The 21597-nt window shown below is 35.1% G+C and overlaps 1 protein-coding gene and 1 long non-coding RNA gene across 5 annotated transcripts in view; one reads left to right on the top strand and one right to left on the bottom strand.

The window, feature by feature from the left end:
• Positions 1-21597, top strand: part of SLC12A2 (solute carrier family 12 member 2) — a 109104-nt gene that overhangs the window by 49437 nt on the left and 38070 nt on the right. For both annotated transcript variants that reach the window (XM_004279866.3, XM_004279865.3), the window contains exons 8-14: positions 8434-8561; positions 8659-8743; positions 11219-11370; positions 16767-16874; positions 17956-18079; positions 19122-19223; positions 21057-21212. In XM_004279866.3, the coding sequence (XP_004279914.1) occupies positions 8434-8561; positions 8659-8743; positions 11219-11370; positions 16767-16874; positions 17956-18079; positions 19122-19223; positions 21057-21212 (855 nt within the window). The remainder of the gene's footprint in view (positions 1-8433; positions 8562-8658; positions 8744-11218; positions 11371-16766; positions 16875-17955; positions 18080-19121; positions 19224-21056; positions 21213-21597) is intronic.
• LOC117196604 (uncharacterized) overlaps positions 19257-21597 on the bottom strand; it is a 49441-nt gene continuing 47100 nt past the window's right edge. For 2 of the 3 annotated variants that reach the window (XR_004476864.2, XR_007476217.1), the window contains exon 4: positions 19259-19628. This is a non-coding gene — a long non-coding RNA (uncharacterized LOC117196604). Of the gene's footprint in view, positions 19629-21597 lie in introns of all 3 variants that reach the window. The other variant, XR_007476218.1, reaches the window with a different exon arrangement.

Below are 21597 nucleotides of genomic sequence, written 5' to 3'. Positions count from 1 at the left end.
TGCCACATTTATTTTATCACTCATATATCTAATTGTTATTACTATGATTGCTAAACCTTTTGAGAGAAGTTGCAGAAATCATGACTTCTTACCTATAAATACTTAAGTGTGCATCTACTAAGGAAAAGGACAGTTCAGGAGGTTTAACTTTGGCATAATGTTATATATAACATTTTTCATGTACAAATTTTTCCAACTCTTTCTTTCTTCCTTTCTTTCTTTTTTTCTTATTTGGTTGTGCCGGGTCTTAGTTGCGGCAGGCAGGCTCCTTAGTTGTGGCATGTGAACTCTTAGTTGCGGCATGCATGTGGGATCTACCTCCCTGACCAGGGATCGAAACCGGGCCCTCTGCATTGGAAGCACAGTCTTAACCACTGCACCACCAGGGAAGTCCCTCCAACTGTTTGTACAAAGATTATGTACAGACTTTTTATTCCCTGTTCCAGGATCCAGTCCATGATCCTGTATTGCATTCACTTGTCATGCCTCTTCAATCTCCTTTTTTTTAAAACTAGTTCTTTACATAATCTTCAGTCCCCTTTAATCTGAAACAGTGCCTTAGCCTTTTATTTTTTATTTATTTTTTTAACAGCTTTTTTGGAGTATAATTGCTTTACAATGTTATGTTAGTTTCTGCTGTATAACAAAGTGAATCAGCTATATGCATACATATATCCCCATATCCCCTCCCTCTTGTGCCTCCCTCCCCACCTCCTAATCCCACCCTTCTAGGTGGTCACAAAGCACCGAGCTGATCTCCCTGTGCTATGCAGCTGCTTTACACTAGCTATCTATTTTACATTTGGTAGTGTGTATATGTCCATGTTACTCTCTCACTTCGTCCCAGCTTACCCATCCCCCTCCCTGTGTCCTCAAGTCCATTCTCTACGTCTTCATCTTTATTCCTGTCCTGCCACTAGGTTCATCAGAACCTTTTTTTTTAGATTCCATATATATGTGTTAGCATACGGTACTTGTTTTTCTCATTCTGACTTACTTCACTCTGTGTGACAGATTCTAGGTCCATCCACCTCACTACAAATATCTCAATTTTGTTTCTTTTTATGGCTGAGTAATATTCCGTTGTATATATGTGCCACATCTTCTTTATCCATTCATCTATCGATGGACACTTAGGTTGCTTCCATGTCCTGGCTATTGTAAATAGAGCTGCAATGAACATTGTGGTACATGACTCTTTTTGAATTATGGTTTTCTCAGGGTATATGCCCAGTAGTGGGATTGCTGGGTCATATGGTAGTTCTATTTTTAGTTTTTTAAGGAACCTCCATACTGTTCTCCATAGTGGCTGTATCAATTTATATTCCCACCAACAGTGCAAGAGGGTTCCATTTTCTCCACACTCTCTCCAGCATATATTGTTTGTAGATTTTTAGATGATGGCCATTCTGACTAGTGTGACGTGATATCTCATTGTAGTTTTGATTTACATTTCTGTAATGATTAGTGATATTGAGTCTCCTTTCATGTGTTTGTTGGCAATCTGTATATCTTCTTTGGAGAAATGTCTATTTAGGTCTTCTGCCCATTTTTGGATTGGGTTGTTTGTTTTTTTGATATGGAGCTGCATGAGCTGCTTGTAAATTTTGGAGATTAATCCTTTGTCAGTTGCTTCATTTGCAAATATTTTCTCCCATTCTGAGGGTTGTCTTTTAGTGTTGTTTACGGTTTCCTTTGCTGTGCAAAAGCTTTTAAGTTTCATTAGGTCCCATTTGTTTATTTTTGTTTTTATTTCCATTTCTCTAGGAGATAGATGAAAAAGGATCTTGTTGTGATTTATGTCATAGAGTGTTCTGCCTATGTTTTCCTCTAAGAGTCTGATAGTGTCTGGCCTTATATTTAGGTCTTTAATCCATTTTTTTTTTTTTTTTTGCGGTACGCGGGCCTCTCACTGCTGTGGCCTCTCCCGCTGCGGAGCACAGGCTCCGGACCCACAGGCCCAGCGGCCATGGCTCACGGACCCAGTCGCTCCGCAGCATGTGGGATCCTCCCGGACCGGGGCACGAACCCGCGTCCCGCGCATTGGCAGGCGGACTCTCAACCACTGCGCCACCAGGGAAGCCCCTTAATCCATTTGAGTTCATTTTTGTGTATGGTATTAGGGAGTATTCTAATTTCATTCTTTTACATGTAGCTGTCCAGTTTTCCCTGCACCACTTATTGAAGAGGCTGTCTTTTCTCCATTGAATATTCTTGCCTCCTTTTTCAAATATAAGGTGACCATATGTGCATGGGTTTATCTCTGGGCTTTCTATCCTGTTCCATTGATCTATATTTCTCTTTTTATGCCAGTACCATACTGTCTTGATTACTGTAGTTTTGTAGTATATTCTGAAGTCAGGGAGCCTGATTCCTCCAGCTCCATTTTTCTTTCTCAAGATTGCTTTGGCTGTTCTGGGTCTTCTGTGTTTCCATACAAATTGTGAAATTTTTTGTTCTAGTACTGTGAAAAATGCTATTGTTAGTTTGATAGGGATTGCATTGAATCTGTAGATTGCTTTGGGTAGTAGAGTCATTTTCACAATGTTGATTCTTCCAATCCAAGAACATGGTATACCTCTCTATCTGTTTGTATTATCTTTAATTTCTTTCATCAGTGTCTTATTGTTTTATGTATACATGTCTTTTTTCTCCCTAGGTAGATTTATTCCTAGGTATTTTATTCTTTTGGTTGCAATGGTAACTGGGAGTGTTTCCTTAATTTCTCTTTCAGATTCTTCATCATTAGTGTATAGGAATGCAAGAGATTTCTGTACATTAATTTTGTATCCTGCTACTATACAAATTCATTGATTAGATCTGGTGCTTTTCTGGTAGCATCTTTACGATTCTCTAGGTATAGTATCATGTCATCTGCGAGCAGTCACACTTTTCCTTCTTCTTTTCCAATTTGGATTCCGTTTATTTCTTTTTTGTCTCTGATTGCTGTGGCTAAAATTTCCAAATCTATGTTGAATAATAGTGGTGAGAGTCGGCAGCCTTGTCTTGTTCCTGATCTTAGAGGAAATGGTTTCAATTTTTCACCATTGAGAACGATGTTGGCTGTGGGTTTGTCATGTGTAGCCTTTATTATGTTGAGATAAGTTCCCTCTGTGCTTACTTTCTGCAGAGTTTTTATCATAAATAGGTGTTGAATTTGTCGAAAGCTTTTTCTGCATCTATTTAGATGAGCATATGGTTTTTATCCTTCAATTTGTTAATATGGTATATCACATTGATTGATTTGCATATATTGAAGAATCCTTGCATTCCTGGGAGAAACCCTACTTGATCATGGTGTATGATCCTTTTAATGTGCTGTTGGATTCTGTTTGCTAGTATTTTTTTGAGGATTTTTGCATCTATGTTCATCAGTGATATTGGCCTGTAGATCTTTTTCTTTGTGACATCTTTGTCTGGTTTTGGTATCAGGGTGATGGTGGCCTTGTAGAATGAGCTTGGGAGTGTTCTTCCTTCTGCTGTATTTTGGAAGAGTTTGAGAAGGATAGGTGTTAGCTCTTCTTTTAACGTTTGATAGAATTCACCTGTGAAGCCATCTGGTCCTGGGCCTTTGTTTGTTGGAAGATTTTTAATCACAGTCTTAATTTCAGTGCTTGTGATTGGTCTGTTCATATTTTCTTTCTTCCAGGTTCAGTCTCGGAACGTTGTGCATTTCTAAGAATTTATCCATTTCTTTCAGGTTGTCCATTTTATTGGCATATAGTTGCTTGTAGTAATCTCTCATGATCCTTTGTATTTCTGCAGTGTCAGTTGTTACTTTTCCATTTTCATTTCTAGTTCTGTTGACTTGAGTCTTCTCCCTTTTTTTCCTGATGAGTCTGGCTAATGGTTTATCAATTTTGTTTATCTTCTCAAAGAACCAGCTTTTAGTTTTATTGATCTTTGCTATTGTGTCCTTCATTTCTTTTTCATTTATTTCTGATCTGATCTTTATGATTTCTTTCCGTCTGCTACCTTTGGGATTTTTTTTGTTCTTCTTTCTCTAACTGCTTTAAATGTGAGGTTAGGTTGTTTGAGATGTGTCTTGTTTCTTGAGGTAGGATTGTATTGCTATAAACAATAAAAACAAGTCCCTCTTAGAACTGCTTTTGCTGCATCTCATACATTTTGCATTGTCATGTTTTCATTGTCATTTGTTTTTAGGTAGTTTTTTGGTTTTCTCTTTGATTTCTTCAGTGATCTCTTGGTAGTGTACTGTTTAGCCTCCATGTGTTTGTATTTTTAACAGTTTTTTTTTTCCTGCAGTTGATATCTCGTCTTATAGCGTTGTGGTCAGAAAAGATACTTGATATGATTTCAATTTTATTAAATTTACCAAGGCTTGATTTATGACCCAAGATATGGTCTATCCTGGAGAATGTTTCATGAGCAGCTCTTGAGAAGAACGTGTATTCTGTTGTTTTGGGATGGAATGTCCTATAAATATCAATTAAGTCCATCTTGTTTAATGTCTCATTTAAAACTTGTGTTTGCTTTTTTATTTTCATTTTGGATGATCAGCCCACTGGTGAAAGTGGGGTGTGTTAAAGTCCCCTACTAGGATTGTGTTACTGTCAATTTCCCCTTTTATGGCTGTTGGCATTTGCCTTACGTATTGAGGTGCTCCTATATCGGGTGCATAAATATTTACAATTGTTATATCTTCTTCTTGGATTGATCCCTTGATCATTTATGTAGTGTCCTTCTTTGTCTCTTGTAATAGGCTTTATTTTAAAGTCTATTTTGTCTGATATGAGAATTACTACTCTAGCTTTCTTTTGATTTCCATTTGCATGGAATATCTTTTTCTATCCCCTCACTTTCAGTCTGTATGTTTCCCCAGGTCTGAAGTGGGTCTCTTGTAGACAGCATATATATGGGTCTTGTTTTTGTATCCATTCAGCCAGTCTGTGTCTTTTGGTTGGAGCATTCAATCCTTTTACATTTAAGGTAATTATCGATATGTAGGTTCCTATTACCATTTCTTAATTGTTTTGGTTTTGTTTTTGTAGGTCCTTTCCTTCTCTTGTGTTTCCTGCCTAGAAAAGTTCCTTTAGCATTTGTTGTAAATCTGGTTTGGTGGTGCTGAATTCTGTTAACTTTTGCTTGTCTGTAAAGGTTTTAATTTCTTCATCGAATCTGAATGAGATCCTTGCTGGGTAGAGTATTCTTGTTTGTAGGTTTTTCCCTTTCATCACTTTAAATATGTGCTGCCAGTCCCTTCTGGCTTGCAGAGTTTCTGCTGAAAGATCAGCTGTTAACCTTATGTGGATTCCCTTGTGTGTTATTTGTTGCTTTCCCTTGATGCTTTTAATATATTTTCTTTGTAGTTAATTTTTGATAGTTTGATTAATATGTGTCTTGGCATGTTTCTCTTTGGGTTTATCCTGTATGGGACTCTCTGTGCTTCCTGGACTTGATTGACTATTTCCTTTCCCATGTTAGGGAAGTTTTCGACTATAATCTCTTCAAATATTTTCTCAGACCCTTTCTTTTTCTCTTCTTCTTCTGGGACCCCTATAATTTGAATGTTGCTGTGTTTAATGTTGTCCCAGAGGCCTCTGAGACTGTCCTTAATTCTTTTCATTCTTTTTTCTGCTCCCTGGCAGTTATTTCCACCATTTTATCTTCCAGCTCACTTATCTGTTCTTCTGCCTCAGTTATTCTATTGATTCCTTCTAGAGTACTTTGTATTGTACTTTTAATTTCAGTTATTGTGTTGTTCATCATTGTTTGTTTGCTCTTTAGTTCTTCTAGATCCTTGTTAAGTGTTTCTTGTATTTTCTCCATTCTGTTTCCGAGATTTGGGGTCATCTTTACTATCATTACTCTGAATTCTTTTTTCAGGTAGGTTGCCTATTTCGTCTTCATTTATTTGGTTTTGTAGGTTTTTACCTTGCTCCTTCATATGTAACATATTTTTTTGTCGTTTCTTTCTTTTTTTTTTTTTGATGGGTGGGGCTGTATTCTTGTCTTACTGGTTGTTTGGCCTGAGGCATCCAGCACTGGAGTTTGCAGACAGTTGGATGGAGCTGGGTCTTGGTGCTGAGATTAGGACCTCTGGGAAGCCTCACTCTAATTAATATTGCCTGGGATCGTAGGTTCTCTGTTAGTCCAGTGGTTTGGACTCAGAGCTCCCACCACAGGAGCTCAGGCCTGACCTCCAGCCTGGGAACCAAGATCCCGCAAGCCGGTCACTGGGGGTTCCTCCCATCCCCTTTTGTGTCCATGGTCCCCCACTGGTGCCTGGTAGGTCCCCTAGTTGTGCGGATACATGATTTCCACATCCTCTTGGTCCGCCCCACAGCCTTTTATTTTTCTTTCCCTACATTGACATTCTTCAAGAGTACAGACCATTTGTTTTTTTAGAAAGTCCCTCCAGTTGGTTTTGTTTGATTTCCATAGATTCACTTGTTTACTTTTGCCAAGAACACTACATGAAGAGTGTGTCTTCAGAGTCTCACATCAGGAGACTCACATGATGTCAGTTTTCCCCATCACTGATGGTGTTAAATTTAATGACTTGGTGAAAGTGCTACCTGCGAGTTTTATCTGTTGTTAGGTTGCCACTTTCTTCTTTGTAATTAATAAGTAGTTTGTGGAGAGATACTTTGAGACCGTGTGTAACTTATTCCCCATGTTACTTTCACCAAATGGTCTTATTTCATTCATTCTCAACCCCTATTAACTGGCTTCTGTCTGTCATGGTCACATAACATGTTGCTAGGTACAGCGTGCAGTTTTTTAGTCTTCTGACTCTCAGCAACATTATATTTAGTTGTCCCATTCTCCTTGAAACACTTTTCTTGTTTTATTTGATGTCAGTCACTGTGTTCTAGTGAGTTCTTTTCTACCTAATTCACTGGTCACTATATCTATTACTCCTGTTACCCCTTCTCTTCTTTCCATCCTCTAAATGTCAGAGTTGCACAGAGTGTTGTCCTGCATCTTCTAACTGTATTCTTTCCTTTGGCAATATCTTTTCTCATGGCTCAAAATGCTCTCAAGAGATTCACATATTTCTATTCCTGCATCTCTCCTTTAAACTCCAGATATAGGTATACATTCAATTGTTTATTTGATGTCCCTCCTACCTAACCGTTCTCAGACCTCTCCATCCTAGTAAGTGAAAGAAACCAGGATTTCAGTGTTTTCTACTTGCCCTCTTACTTACTAATCCTTCTCTAATCAGTACATTATTCTCCCATCACTAGATTGAACCACTGCAGTACCTCCTAATTGGTCTCCCTGCTTCAGATGCTGATGCTTTCAGTCCACTGTCCATGCAGCATCCACATAAGCATCATGTCAGTTGTGTGGTTCTACGCCCACCTTGGCGTAGGACAAAATCTAAACTCCTATAAAATTAAAATTTTGCATAATCTCACCCCTGCTGATCCCTTCCATCTCATTTCATCTCCCCCTTACTGTGAGGGCTTTGCATCTTTTAGTTCTCCAAAAGAGGTAAACTTTTTTCCTGCCTCAGCGCCTTTCTACATGTTGTTGGTTATTCCTGGTGTACTCTTTCTCCTGGAACATCACATGGCTGATTCCTGCTCATTAAAGTCTCAGCTTAAGTGTTAGCTCCTTAGTTGTATCTCTTTAGCCTTCTGTAACCACATTGAATTAGTTTGTCTCTCTTTCATTATTTATCACAACACCCTGTTTCCATCCGTACATTTACTGCTATTTGCAGTGACCTTTTTAACTTGTTTTGTAGCTCCTCATTGATACTCTTAAGTTCCATGAAGGTAGCTTGTTGCTGTTGGATCTCTCAGTACTTTGAGATACTGGATGGTTCCAGTACAGGACCTGGCACGTGGTGTATATGCAAATATTGGATGGATGGATGGATGACCGTTAATTGGTTGTTTCAGTGTCAGGGCCTGTCAGAATAGATGGAAACAGCAGGACTAGTTGAAGCTTTCATTATTGTTGAAATGGAAAGGACCTTTACCTGGTTTGTCTTAGCTACAAATTATCTGGATGCCAGATGAATAGCCTCAAAAGTCAAACAAGTCACCACTAGGAAATAGAGAAAGCTGTACAGATAGATAGAATATGAGCTGGATGTAAGGAAAAATGTGGTTCCAGGTTTGTTTTATGTCCCTTTTGTTCTTCTGCCTGCTTTCTTGCTTCTTTGACCTCTTGGAGAGATAACAATCAAGTTAGAGGTGCTTGAAACATAATTAGTAAGGTATAAAAAATAGTGGGGCATGAACCAGGTCAAATCATTTTGAATGTAAACCATTTCCCTCATATAAGAAAAGAGAAACACCAATACATACTTGAATTAGGAAATAATTCAAGAATTTACCAGTTACTTGAGCTGAAGAAAAGTCAGGGGTCTTAGATAAACACTTATTCTTAACCTAAATTATCATGGTCTAATCTGCTATCCATTAATTGCCAAAAATATTTTGTTCTCTACAGCTGAGATATTTAATGAGAACTTTGGGCCAGATTTTCGAGAGGAAGAGAACTTTTTTTCTGTGTTTGCCATCTTTTTTCCTGCTGCAACTGGTATTCTGGCTGGAGCAAATATCTCAGGTGATCTCGCAGTAAGTATTTTAATAATGCTGTATCGATTTTATACAAAAAGTGATATACCTATATTTATTTTTAAAGGTAGACTTAAAAAATGTTCTTGTCTTCTAGGATCCTCAGTCAGCCATACCCAAAGGAACACTCTTAGCCATTTTAATTACTACGGTGGTTTACATAGGAATTGCAGTATCTGTAGGTAAATAACCTTACATTTGTTATGTGTTTCAGAAATTTAATGATGTACATACTATAAAGATTCATTTTCATGACATTATATTTCTAACTTTTAAATTAAGAAATAGTTCAATAAAAAGATTCTAAGTTTTGTATTTTCAAAAATACTTAAGTAAACTAGTGGTGATTCTGTAGACATTATCTAAGTCACTAAATGCTCTAAGGTTTTTCCTTTAGGATTTCTATTAATTAGTAAGCTAGAAAGTTATGTAAAATCTTATCTGCAGATTCTTAAATTTCACTGAGATATATTTACAGAAAATGTAATTCATATGTAGAAGTAAATGCATTTTACTTTCTGAGCGTTACAAATTTTGGAATATTTTTGTTTATGATGGTTATTTTATATTTTTATGTAATCTTGTTGTATGAAGATTGTTTCAAGGCTATTAAGAAATACCTGGCATTTTTTACCATAAAACCTAATTTCAATGCACAGGAATTGAATGAAAAGTGTTATTAAATTAATGAAAATGGTTTTAAGCCACTTTAATACATTCATGGAATCATAACATTTTAGAACTTGAAGAAAGGACTTAAGTGATCAGCCAGTCTCTAAATCTTTATAGATAAGGAAGTCGAAGGTCAGAGATTTTGTTACCAACCATATGATAATGGCACTTCCTTTAAAAAACTGTTTTCATGGCAAAGAGGGTTTTGGTGTTTTATTTATTTATAAGCAAATAAATAAATAATTTTAAAAGGCTATTTGTAATAGGAGGTTCTTAACTGAAACAGAGTACAGAAAAAAATTTAGTAACTACTGATTTTACATATAATTTGCATACATTGACTGTAGATACTGTCTTGTCTTGAATTTAGTACACATTCATGAAAGTACATAGTTTACCCAGAAAACATGTTTTTAAAATGTAAGCATTGTCTTTAATATCTAAATTCTAAAATTCAGGTTTTACAGTAAAAATTTTAAGCATACTACAAGAATAAATCTTAGTCTAGTACTAATCAGAAGAATTACAAACTCCAAATTCATTGACTACAGAATATAAATTTTCCATGTATTTGAGTAAGAAAATTTTTATTTTTGCCATATATTCAGTCATGTGTTGGGAAGTAATGACAGAACTGTTTTTACAAACTGAGCTGCTAATTTGCATAAATGTAATTTTGAAATTTTATTAAACAAGAGTTAGAAATGCTAATAATATTATCATGGTGGGCTATGTTAACATTTGAAAAAGTAACTCGATTACATTTATCATTGCAATGCATACAGAAATTCCTGAAATTCATTTTGAAAAAAGAAAATGAATTACATTTATAAGCTTATTAGCAAAATATTTTTGTATTCCCCTAAAAGTTTCTAGCATGCTTGTATACAGGGATCCCCAGCCCCCGGGTTGCAGACCGGTACTGGTCCGCGGCCCATTAGGAACCAGGCTGCTCAGCAGGAGGGGAGTGGCATGTGAATGAGCGAAGCTTCATCTTCCACTCCCCATCGCACGCATTACTGCCTGAACCATCCACCACCACCCCACCCCACCCCCCACCATCCCCACCCCGTCCATGGAAAAATTGTCTGACACGAACCCAGTCCCTGGTGCCAAAAAAATTGGGGACTGCTGTTTATATACATTATACATAAGCTAGAAAATTTACTTTTAATTAAAAAAATGATATAACTGATAATGTTTCATGGGAAATAATTTGTTATTGCAGGAAAACATTTCTGTTTTTACCTGACGCTCCAATAATGCTTGCCCTTGTACTCATTTCATTCTGTTTACACTAGGGCAACAGGAGTAGCCCTTTCTCCCTGATATTCAGTAGCGGAGTCAGTAAAGATCACCTATACACTAGTAATTGTGTAACTAGCTCAAGCAGTGGAACCTTTTTTCCCCAGACAATTCTGATGGAGAACATCAAAATATGAACTATAAAAGCATAGCTGCTTTAAGGTTAGATAGGGCTCTCTCTGTTCTGCCCTCAACCTCCAGTGGTTTCAGGAGTACCTTTAAGGAGATGGTTTTGCAAACACTGCTCTGAAAGTCCAAAGAAGAAATTTAAGTATGAAGAACTGTATACAGACTGTCTAGTCATTAAAAAAACTCTTCCTTTCAAAACTTAATTTTTGTTTTATTGTTTAGTTTTTGTTGTAATGCCTGTGATTTTTACATCATATATGATGAGAAAGCATTGTTAAAGTGCTTCAAAAGTAAGAATATATGAACTCTAAGGAATGGTCATTACTGTTAGTTGTACATCGTACGTTATTCCAAATAATTCTTAATACTGAGGACCATGATGCTTTCCAAATTCTGTTCCAGGTAAACCTTTCTTAATTGTAAATACAATGTATGCTATAATAAGCAAGTATATACAGTCAGCACTGTAATTTCTTTATGGCTGTATATAATTTTGAAATGAATGTAAGCATTAGTTTGATTTTTTGTCCTCATTGTCACTTGTGCTTCAGGTTCTTGTGTTGTTCGGGATGCTACGGGGAATGTTAATGACACTATTGTAACAGAGCTAACAAACTGTACTTCTGCAGCCTGCAAATTTAACTTTGACTTTTCATCTTGTGAAAGCTATCCTTGTTCCTATGGCCTAATGAACAACTTCCAGGTGAGCATCAAATTTATATTATACAGACATTCTGTGTTCATCTAGAGGTCAGACTGCTATCAACTGTGACCATTCAGAGTATAGCAAAAACTTAGAAGGGAGGATTGTTGTTACTTTATACCCAGATATCAATAAAGACTGTATGCAACTAATTGTGAAAACAGAAAAATATGAAAGAATGAAATCTGAGCCTGTTCAGAGGCAAAAGGGCCCCAGAGGGCAACACTTTTATCATAGGGTATAATATATAGTACATATATACAGTATACTGTTTCAGAAAGCAAGAAAACATCTCACACATGGTCATATGTGCTGGATCTATTTTTGGATTCTCTGTTGTGTTCCATTGATCTTTGTGTCTGTCCCTCCACCAATGCCATACTTTCTTGATTACTATAGATTACTATAGTTTTAAGTCTTAAAATCGGGTAGCTTGATTCCTCCTACTTTATTCTTTTTCAAAATTGTTTTAGCTATTTTAGTCCCTTTGCTTTTCCAAATAAATTTTAGAATAATCTATGCTTATCTACAAAAAAGTCTTGTTGGAATTTTGATAGGAAGTGCATTAAACTTGTACATGAATTTGGGGAGGATTGATAGATTTACTATGTTGAGTGTTCCAACCCATGAACACTTACGTTTCTCCATTTATTTAGATCTTCTTTAACTTCTTTCATAAGTATTATGTAGTTTTCAGAATATCAATCCTGTACATATTTTGTTAGACTTACATCTAAGTATTTCATTTTTATTTTGAGCAATTTAAACCCATACTAATTGAAATGAGTTCAGTTTTCCAATTTGAGGTTTCTCCATAATTGCTTTATATATGAATGCCCTTTTAAAAAAGTATTGATTAGTATCAGTAGTTTTATTTCATTAGATCTGGCTATCATATAGTGATGCTGTGTTAAACCACTATTGAACAACAGATTAATAAAATTATTAATGGATGCTTGAAAGTTTGTGAACTATTAAACGTATGAACTGTGTGAAGATTAGTATTACTGCTCAAGTATTTGGAGAATATCAGTTTTATTATTACCTCTGTAAGATACTGAAAGCAAAATGAAATTTTTATAAAATTTATGGGTTTTAGATAGAAGAGGAAAAGGAATCACTAAAATTTGGAGGATATTTTGAGAGTTGCTTGATAAGCCTCAGGATGCTAGAAACAAAAGAACATAAAGGTGTAAATTCAGGAGATTAAAACAAAATATTCTGTGGTAAATTTATAGAATAGATGGTACTGCTAATTCAAAGTGGAAAATAAAAATTTCGCTTCCTAGTGTTTCTCCAGTAATGTGTAAACATAATAAACAGAATAGTTGAGGATTTAATGTATTGTAGAACATTATATAGACATTTTATGTAGAATCTATGTATTTTACATTAAAATTTTATAACTTAAATATTTAATGCCATTATTTGTATTTTCTTTTGTATAGTTTCAAGCAATTTACTGCACTTTCAGTGGTTAAAAATATTGAACACAATTATGTAATAGAAGTTTGTTTTTTCTAGTCATAAGACTAGGCAAAATCGTAGGAATGAAAGAAAGTATTCATGTCCAGCTAATTATTCAGGCCAATTCGGACATTGATACTGTGTATGAAAGGCACAGATGTTGGTCTCTGCCCAGTGACTGAAAATGCCAATCAGATTTCTGTGTTGTTGCCTTGAAATACAGAAGTGTGTTGTCTTTATCAAGTCTAAGTATGGACTCATTCAAGCAAAGTGTGAGAATTTGGTGTACGTAAAGTTGCTTTTCCAATTTAAGTAAATTAAAAAAAAAATACTTTGTAAAGCGATACAGAATGGAAAGAAAATCCTGTAAAATTATCAATTGCTTGTCACTTGATGAAAATGAAGAATGGTGAATAGAACGTAACTGAGGAGCATGTAAGTGGAGACTCCATCATGAAATCTATACAAAGGCACACTATATAATACTGTTTTGCATATAGTTGATAAATATATGCATATATAATAGGGTCACTTTATTTTTCTTAAATGTTTAATTTTCTTTAGTTTTATGTTTCTTATATTTCTACATTTTAATGTCCTCTGAAACCTTTGACTCACCACTGCTTAATAAACAAAATGTGAGCTTCTTTGCTCCTTCAGAGCCTTTCATACCCAAACTTAAGTCCCACTGCTTCTATCCAGACTGAACTCCAGTCATTACGTGTTTGTATATGTATACATGCACACGCTTACCCTACTCTGTTGCTTTATTTGTTGCTTCACTCTGCTTGGAATGCACTGGCTTTTTCTTTTTATATGTCCAAATCTGTCTGCTCTTCAAACCCAGTTCCATGAACATTTTTTTGGACCCACACACACACATTCCCCACACAAAATCTCACCATTCGTTTTACTTGCCACTTTTTTTTTTTTTTACTTTTTATTAGACTTTTGTCTTTTTTCCCCCCCTTATTAAAGACCAGACCATCTTTTGTTTTTCATCTTTGTTTCCACTATGTATTTTTGATAACACTGATGTTACTATTATTTGAATCATTTCATTTACTTGCTACTCATATTTTACCATAAAATGGTGGGAAACACAAAGGTTATTGGATAAATGTATAACTAGAAAGCAGGAAACTTGGCAAATCATAGAAGCATAGTTTCTAGATGCTAAGCATGGAGCATTATTTATCTTAATTCAGAGATGATGGAAGAAAAGAAAATGAATCTTTTCCTCAAAACATGAAAGGTGAAATGTTATGGTTATATGTAATGTTGCTGGTGTCAGTTTTGGCTTAATCTATCAATGTATCATATTCTTTTTTCTCCCCTTTTTTCTTCATTTACCTCCTGCCTTTGTACTTACTTAACTTTGAAGGCATTACAGACAGACATGGAATTTTGTATTATCTGAGAAGTATATATAACAGAAATCAAGTCTGCTTATTTTTATCTTGGTCCACCTTATCTATCCTTTATAATCTCCTTCCCTAAGGACAGATTTGGCAATGCTAGATAATCTAGCATTAAATAATAACTGTGTAAAAATAGTGATTATGAAAAATGTATCATGTGTATGTAACTACTAAATTGGTATTAAAAGGCTGAATAGAAAATCATCTTTTCAATGAGTTTTTTCTCCCGGAGATTCTCAGAGAAGTCAATGCTAATGTTTCTTAAAACTCTTAAATATGTTCTTCAGGTTTAAACCTAAATCTTCTGAAAGATGCAGGGAGAGACATTTAAGTGAAACAAGGTGGTTTATGTATACATGAAACCAGACTTAGGTATTATGGCCAGGGATTGTGCCCAGAGCTAGTTTTACATCAGACTTAATAATAAATTATAGGCAAGTGTATAGTAAACAGCCTAAAACCTGATTTCCTTATCTCCTTGGTCTCAGTTGGCATGTTCTTGGTCAATATAAATGAAAGGTAAATCTCCACTAATGAAGTAATGAATCTAGATGTTGATCATCATTCACTACTGGTAAAATTTATAATGCATAGATCAAGTTGACAGTACCTGAATCCATTAAACAACTCTTAGGAATCAATTTAATACTTTGACAGATTTCAAAGGTTCACAAGGAACAGTGCAATGAAAACCTGTGTACCTACCCTTCATTTGTATTTACTAGTAGTTTATATTTTGCCCCATTTGCCTTATCTTTATATATATATATATATATATATATATGTATAGTATTTTTCTCCTCAAACATAATGAGAATAAATTATAGACATCACATGACAATCAGATTGAAATATTTAAAACATTCTGTACAAGCACGGTAAATTTTCCCACCCAAGTAATTCAGTGTTGATGAAATACTGTTGTCTAAATATATATTCCATATTCATACTTCCTCTCTTCTTCCAGTAATGTCCCAGATCAATTTTTCTCAGATCCAGGATTCAATCTGGTGTCACACATGGCCTTTAGTTACTTTAAAATTCTTTAATCTAGAGGAGTTCCCAGCCTGCCTGTTTTAACCTTTCAGGATGTTGACATTTTGAAGAGTCCAGGCAATTTATTTTGTATTGTGCTCCTCTGTTTGGATTTATTTGATTGCCTTCTCATTGTCTAAGTTAGTGATCCTTTTTTTTTAAACTTCATCATAGGGAAATGTTTGAACATGTACAAAGATAGAGAAAGCAATATAATGTACCTAACATACACATTTTCCAAGTTCATCAGTTATCAGCGCATGGCTAATTTTGTTTTATTTATGACTCCCCACCTCCTAGATTATTTAGAGGCAAATCCTGGAGTTAGATCCTTTCAGCTGGATATTTCTACTTTTAGCTTTAATAAGTACTCTTTAAAGACAAACAAAAAACATAACCACAATACCAATCTACTATCTTAACATTAAAAAAAGGAAACAACCTTCCTGACAGAAGTATATCAAACCACCTTGGAATATTCTTGCCAGAAAACTTGTACCTCAGTCTGATCAACTTGTCTAGATCTACCTACCTACCAGTTGACTAGAAATAGAGGTGAGAGGAACAAGTTAAACAAGGCAGTGGAGATTGTCGGCAAAATCCAGAGCGTGGGGTTTCTCTAGGAGAAATGACATAAAAATCATAAAATGTAAAGGAAAGGGTGAGCCTGTAGATTGAAAAAGACTTAAGAGACATATCAACCAAATGTAAATGTAGTCCTTTTGTGGATCCTGATTTGAACAAACTTTTAAAAAGCAAGAAAAGAGGAATAATTTGGGGATTTTGAATGTGATTGGGTGTTTGATGCTGTTAAGGAATTACCCAGTTTATAAGCTGTGACAGTGACTTTGTAGTTACAGTTTTTTTTTGTTTGTTTTTTGTTTTTGCGGTATGCGGGCCTCTCACTGCTGTGGCCTCTCCCGTTGCGGAGCACAGGCTCCGGACGCGCAGGCTCAGCAGCCATGGCTCACGGGCCCAGCCGCTCCGCAGCATGTGGGATCCTACCGAACCGGGGCACAAACCCGTGTCCCCTGCATTGGCAGGCGGACTCTCAACCACTGCGCCACCAGGGAAGCCCTGTAGTTACAGTTTTTAAAGGTTTTTACGCATTAGAGGTACACACAAAAATTTATGCATGAAATGAGATCTGGGGTTTAATTCACAATAATGAAAAGATTGGCCCTGTTGAAACTGAGCGATGGATACTTTGTAGTTCAGTATGTTCTTCTGCCATTGTGTGTGCCTTTGACATTTTACAAAATAAAAAGTTTTTTTACGTTTAGGGCTGGTGGTAAATCAGTTTCAGAAGTTTGTACGCACGTAACCATTATTACTGTTTACTATTGTTATTTTTATCAGATTTCTCCCAGAATTACTATTAGTGTTCTTCATAGGAATAATAAAGATGAAGTGTTGTGTTCTTTTTTGAATTTTATGTAAGACTTATTTTTCCATTTTTGTCACTTTTTTAAGGTAATGAGCATGGTGTCAGGCTTTGCACCACTAATTTCTGCAGGTATCTTTTCAGCCACTCTTTCTTCTGCATTAGCATCCCTTGTGAGTGCGCCCAAAATATTTCAGGTAAGTATTTTCATGTTACAAATTTTATTAAAGGGGCAGTTAAGGTAATATATTTAAATATGGGATTTTTAATATTTTTAAATTATTTGTTTACTTCTATCAAGCCCATGTATTGATATTTATATGACATATACAAACACATATATCCAGAGTAGCATATTTAATTTTATGCATATGAATGTGGATGTGTATATATAAACACTTGGCCTATATCTACTCTCAGGGTGTAAGTTTTGAGTTGTCTTTCTGGAAGTGGTGATGAATTTTTGCTTTATGGACATACTGTTAGCATAAATTTTCATAATGTCTTACCAAGGATAAAAAGTATAGTCCAAGACCATAAATCAAAAGAATTAAAGTATCTTATTCCTATTAGCATAATGCCAACATTTGTTTAATTTTATGAATATCTGAATGTCTAATACGTGCTATGCATTATGTTAGGTACTCAGGATATAATAATAAGTATGATAGACATTGTTTCCCTTTAATGAGCATTAAATAAATGGCTGATACTGGATAGAAAATACTTTTTATTACTAAAACAAATGAGATATCGATTCTGCAGCTTTGTTAATTTCCTTTGTTCTTTTTGTTTGTTCTTAATTTTTTATTGTAGCTAGTTAGTACAGTAGAGGTGTAGAATATTTACTAAAATTATTTTCAGTATTGTTTTAAGAAAGGTGATTATGTTTTATAATTAGGATTTTCATTTGTTTTGAGTCTAGGATTTGGACTTGGTTTTCTTAAAATAGGTCACACGTCTGTCATACTTCTCAAGGTTCCACATTTCTTCTATGTGTATGCCTGCTCCTTTGGCTCTTTATTCATATAAGAATTTCAACCTGGGGTGGAATAAAATGGATAAAAACTTCAGTGTATTCTAAACCTCCTGTCTTTCTGATGCTAGAAATGTTTGAATCTCCTTTACAGTTTGTAGGTGAAGCAGCGTGAGGGGAAAGAAAGAGGACCAAGAATTAGAAACTTGGGTTCCATTCCTGATTAACCTATTGTAACTGTAAGCAGATCTGTATGTCTTATTTCGATATATTTCATTTTAATGTTTACATTTCTTCATTAGGCCTTATGTAAGGACAACATCTACCCAGCTTTCCAGATGTTTGCTAAAGGTTATGGGAAAAATAATGAACCTCTTCGTGGCTACATCTTAACATTCTTAATCGCACTTGGATTCATCTTAATTGGTTAGTCTATAAATGTACGCTAATGTAGATTTTGGTGCATTTATAGTATCAGCTGTCAACACTGAATTGTTAAATTATAAACAAAGTGTTACTTTGCCTGCAATACTAAGTTAGTTTCTTTTTGATCAAAGGAAAGAGTGTTTAGAAAATAATGCAAATAATAGCGCTTGTTAAATATTTGCTAAAATTCTTACCATCACTAATTCTCCATTAGGGCTAGAGGGAACTCTTAGGTTCTTGTCCCTAAAACAAATATGATAATAGCGTAAGGAAAAGGATTCCAGTGTCTTTCATGAAGGTAGAACCTCCGCCGATCTACTTTTTGGTACTGTTGCCTCTGATCGTAAGGAAGCTAATGGGTCTTTCACTGCTCAAGAAGACTTTGGACTTTTATTAAAAGTCTGATTATACTACTGGAAACTAACTCTCATGTGATATTTAAGAATGTATTTGGTTAAGTGTCCTGTGACCCAACAGTTCTTTTTAGGGGTTTTTACCCTATAGAAACGCACATATATAAGAATATTCTTAGTGTCATTAATTATAATAGTGATAAATGGAAGCAACCTGAGTACCTATCAACAGAAGAGTGAAACTGCAGAATAATATTCAGCAGTAAAAAAATGAATAAACTTGGTTTTCATATATTAATATGGATGAATCTCAAATATAATAAATGTAAAAATAACAAATTACAGACTGATAATATAGTATGATATAATTTACGTAACTTTTAAAACACCCAGAAGAGTGCTACACAATGCTTATGGACCATATATGTGTGTAGTAAAACGAAATGTCATTGGAAAGAATATTCCAACTTTGATGAGTTGAGGTATAAAGGGGGCTTCTGTGTACATAAGGTATGATTTCTGAAAATTAAAGTATATAAAGTATATATGGCAAAATCCATTAAATCTGGTTTGTGGATGTAGGAGTATTCATTATGCTGTTATCTACAGGTTTGAAATAATTCATAGTTTTGAAGAGTTAAAAAAAGGTCTAATATGTCAGTTAAATATGCTTCATGTTTCTTTTGCAGCTGAACTGAATGTTATTGCTCCAATTATCTCTAACTTCTTCCTTGCATCATATGCGTTGATCAATTTTTCAGTATTTCATGCATCACTTGCAAAATCTCCAGGTGACTTTACGTTTTTTTAAAAGTTCTGTAAATGTGGTAATGTCTAATTTTAGAGAAAATGAAACTTTTTTTATATATAAATTTATTTATTTTATTTATTTATTTTTGGCTGTGTTGGGTCTTTGTTGCTTTCTCTAGTTGCAGCGAGCAGGGCCTACTCTTCATTGGGGTACATGAGCTTCTCATTGCAGTGGCTTCTCTTGTTCCGGAGCATGGGCTCTAGGCACGCAGGCTTCAGCAGTTGTAGCACGTGGGCTCAGTAGTTGTAGCTCGCTTGCTCTAGAGCGCAGGCTCAGTAGTGGTGGCGCACAGGCTTAGTTGCTCCACAGCATATGAGATCTTCCTGGACCAGGGCTCGAAACCGTGTCCCCTGCATTGGCAGGCGGATTCTTAACCACTGCGCCACTAGGGAAGCCCAAGAAAACAAAACTTTAACACATTTTAAAAGATGGCATGTGGAGAATTAGCTCACGAGTGCTTCACTCTGCCTTTATAGTTGAGTCAAACTGAGTCTTCAAAGATCTCTTTATCATGAAGTTTATTGGTAAATAATGCCTGTTTCTTGTCTTCAAAGAATTTAAAATAGCATTAATTTTAAATTCTGACACTGTGAAAGAATTACTTTGCTTTTTTCTGCTTTTATTATTTTATTCAGCTGATTGCTATTTCAGTTCCAAGAACATTATTATGATATAGTTAACCTATCCAGGAATATTTTTAACACAATGAGTTCTGTGGAGTTCTAATATAAGGGGTCTTTATCAACTGAAAAATTACTCCATATACATTTTTTATGGGTTTTGTTATAAACCATGATAGCAGTTGGACATCAGAGAAGGAAATAAGGAACAAAAGCACTGTTCCTTCTAAGGGTCTAAAAGTTTCTCAGAAAAGGAAAGATAAAGTATGGGAACTTAGGACACAAACACCTTAGCTTCAGTTTTTACTTTAAGAATATAAATTTTAGAGGTGGGTACGGGTGTGGCTATAAAAGGGCAACACAAGGGATCCTTGTGTTGGACTTTTCCTTATCTTGACTGTATTAATATTTTAGTTGTGATATCGTGATGTCATTTTGCAAGATGTTATCATTGGGAGTAACTAGGTAAAGGGTGTCCGGAATCTCTGTGTATTATTTCTTACAACTTTGTGTGAATCTGCAGTTATCTCAAAATTTAAAAGTTTAATTTTAGAAAAGAATATAAGTTTTATTGAAATGATTTAAAAATAGTATTTTGGGCTCTGGAATTACCTATGAATGAAAATTTTAAAACACGGTCTTCAACAGTTTTTCGAGTGAGCTTATTAATTCATAAATACTTCCCCAAATGGGAAGGTATGATTCTATAGTCAACTCACAGTTTTTCTAGCAAGTAGATTACTTTTTTAATGATTCTGAAGAACAGTTTGAATTGTTTTATACATTCATTAGGATATAGATGTGTCTCCTGCTAAAACACAGAAAATAAAACCGCACTATTAAGGACTCAATTTGAAACCTAATGTTTTAATCTTCTCTAGTTTTTAGCATTCACTGGGGTAGGCCGATTTATACTTTTTTGGTAGGGAATTTTTTGAATACAGAAACTAGTAAGATAGGGTAATGTGGACATAAATAGATGTGCCCACTTCATGGCTGTCAGGAATCATGATGTTGTGATCAGTAATGGTCTATGACTTCACTGTTATAATTAGCCTTATAGTTCACATTTAAAGACCTTTTAGTGTAGCAGCCGCAGAGAAATTTATTTTGTGCATACGTATGTACCACTGTCTAAAGCAGATGAGGTATCCAAGTGACTTTTATTTATCTATTTTGTTTGTTATTGTTAGGATGGCGCCCTGCCTTCAAATACTACAACATGTGGATATCACTACTTGGAGCAATTCTTTGTTGCATAGTGATGTTTGTCATTAACTGGTGGGCTGCACTGCTAACATATGTGATAGTTCTTGGACTTTACATTTATGTTACCTACAAAAAACCAGGTAATTACATTTTGTAATCCAAGTATGAGAGAATGAAGTTTTGGATTAGAATGGTGGCTTTAGAAATGAAATGGACAAAGAAGATACTGTTTTAATCATCTCAGAAACAATTATTTCTCTAATATGCTTATTAAGTCTCTAAAGTAACAAATGTCTAAAATCATCATTTGTGTCCAGACTGTTTGTTTATTCAGTAAGAGGTAAAATTTGCCTGTTCAAATAACTTAAACTGTTCAGTACTATAAATAGTACTTTATAACAATCATAGATCTGCCTCTTTCCTTTTAGACCTTTGGCTATATAAGCAGTAATTTTTTAATGTTTTCTTTATTTGTAAGAGGCTCATTTTGAGTTGCATACACAGCATGTCTGCAGCCCTATCATC

The sequence above is a fragment of the Orcinus orca genome, chromosome 3 (assembly GCF_937001465.1).
Source record: "Orcinus orca chromosome 3, mOrcOrc1.1, whole genome shotgun sequence".
Classification (NCBI taxonomy): Eukaryota; Metazoa; Chordata; class Mammalia; order Artiodactyla; family Delphinidae; genus Orcinus; species Orcinus orca.
Note: the sequence above shows the minus strand (reverse complement) of the source record. Positions and strands in the feature narration are given on the sequence as shown.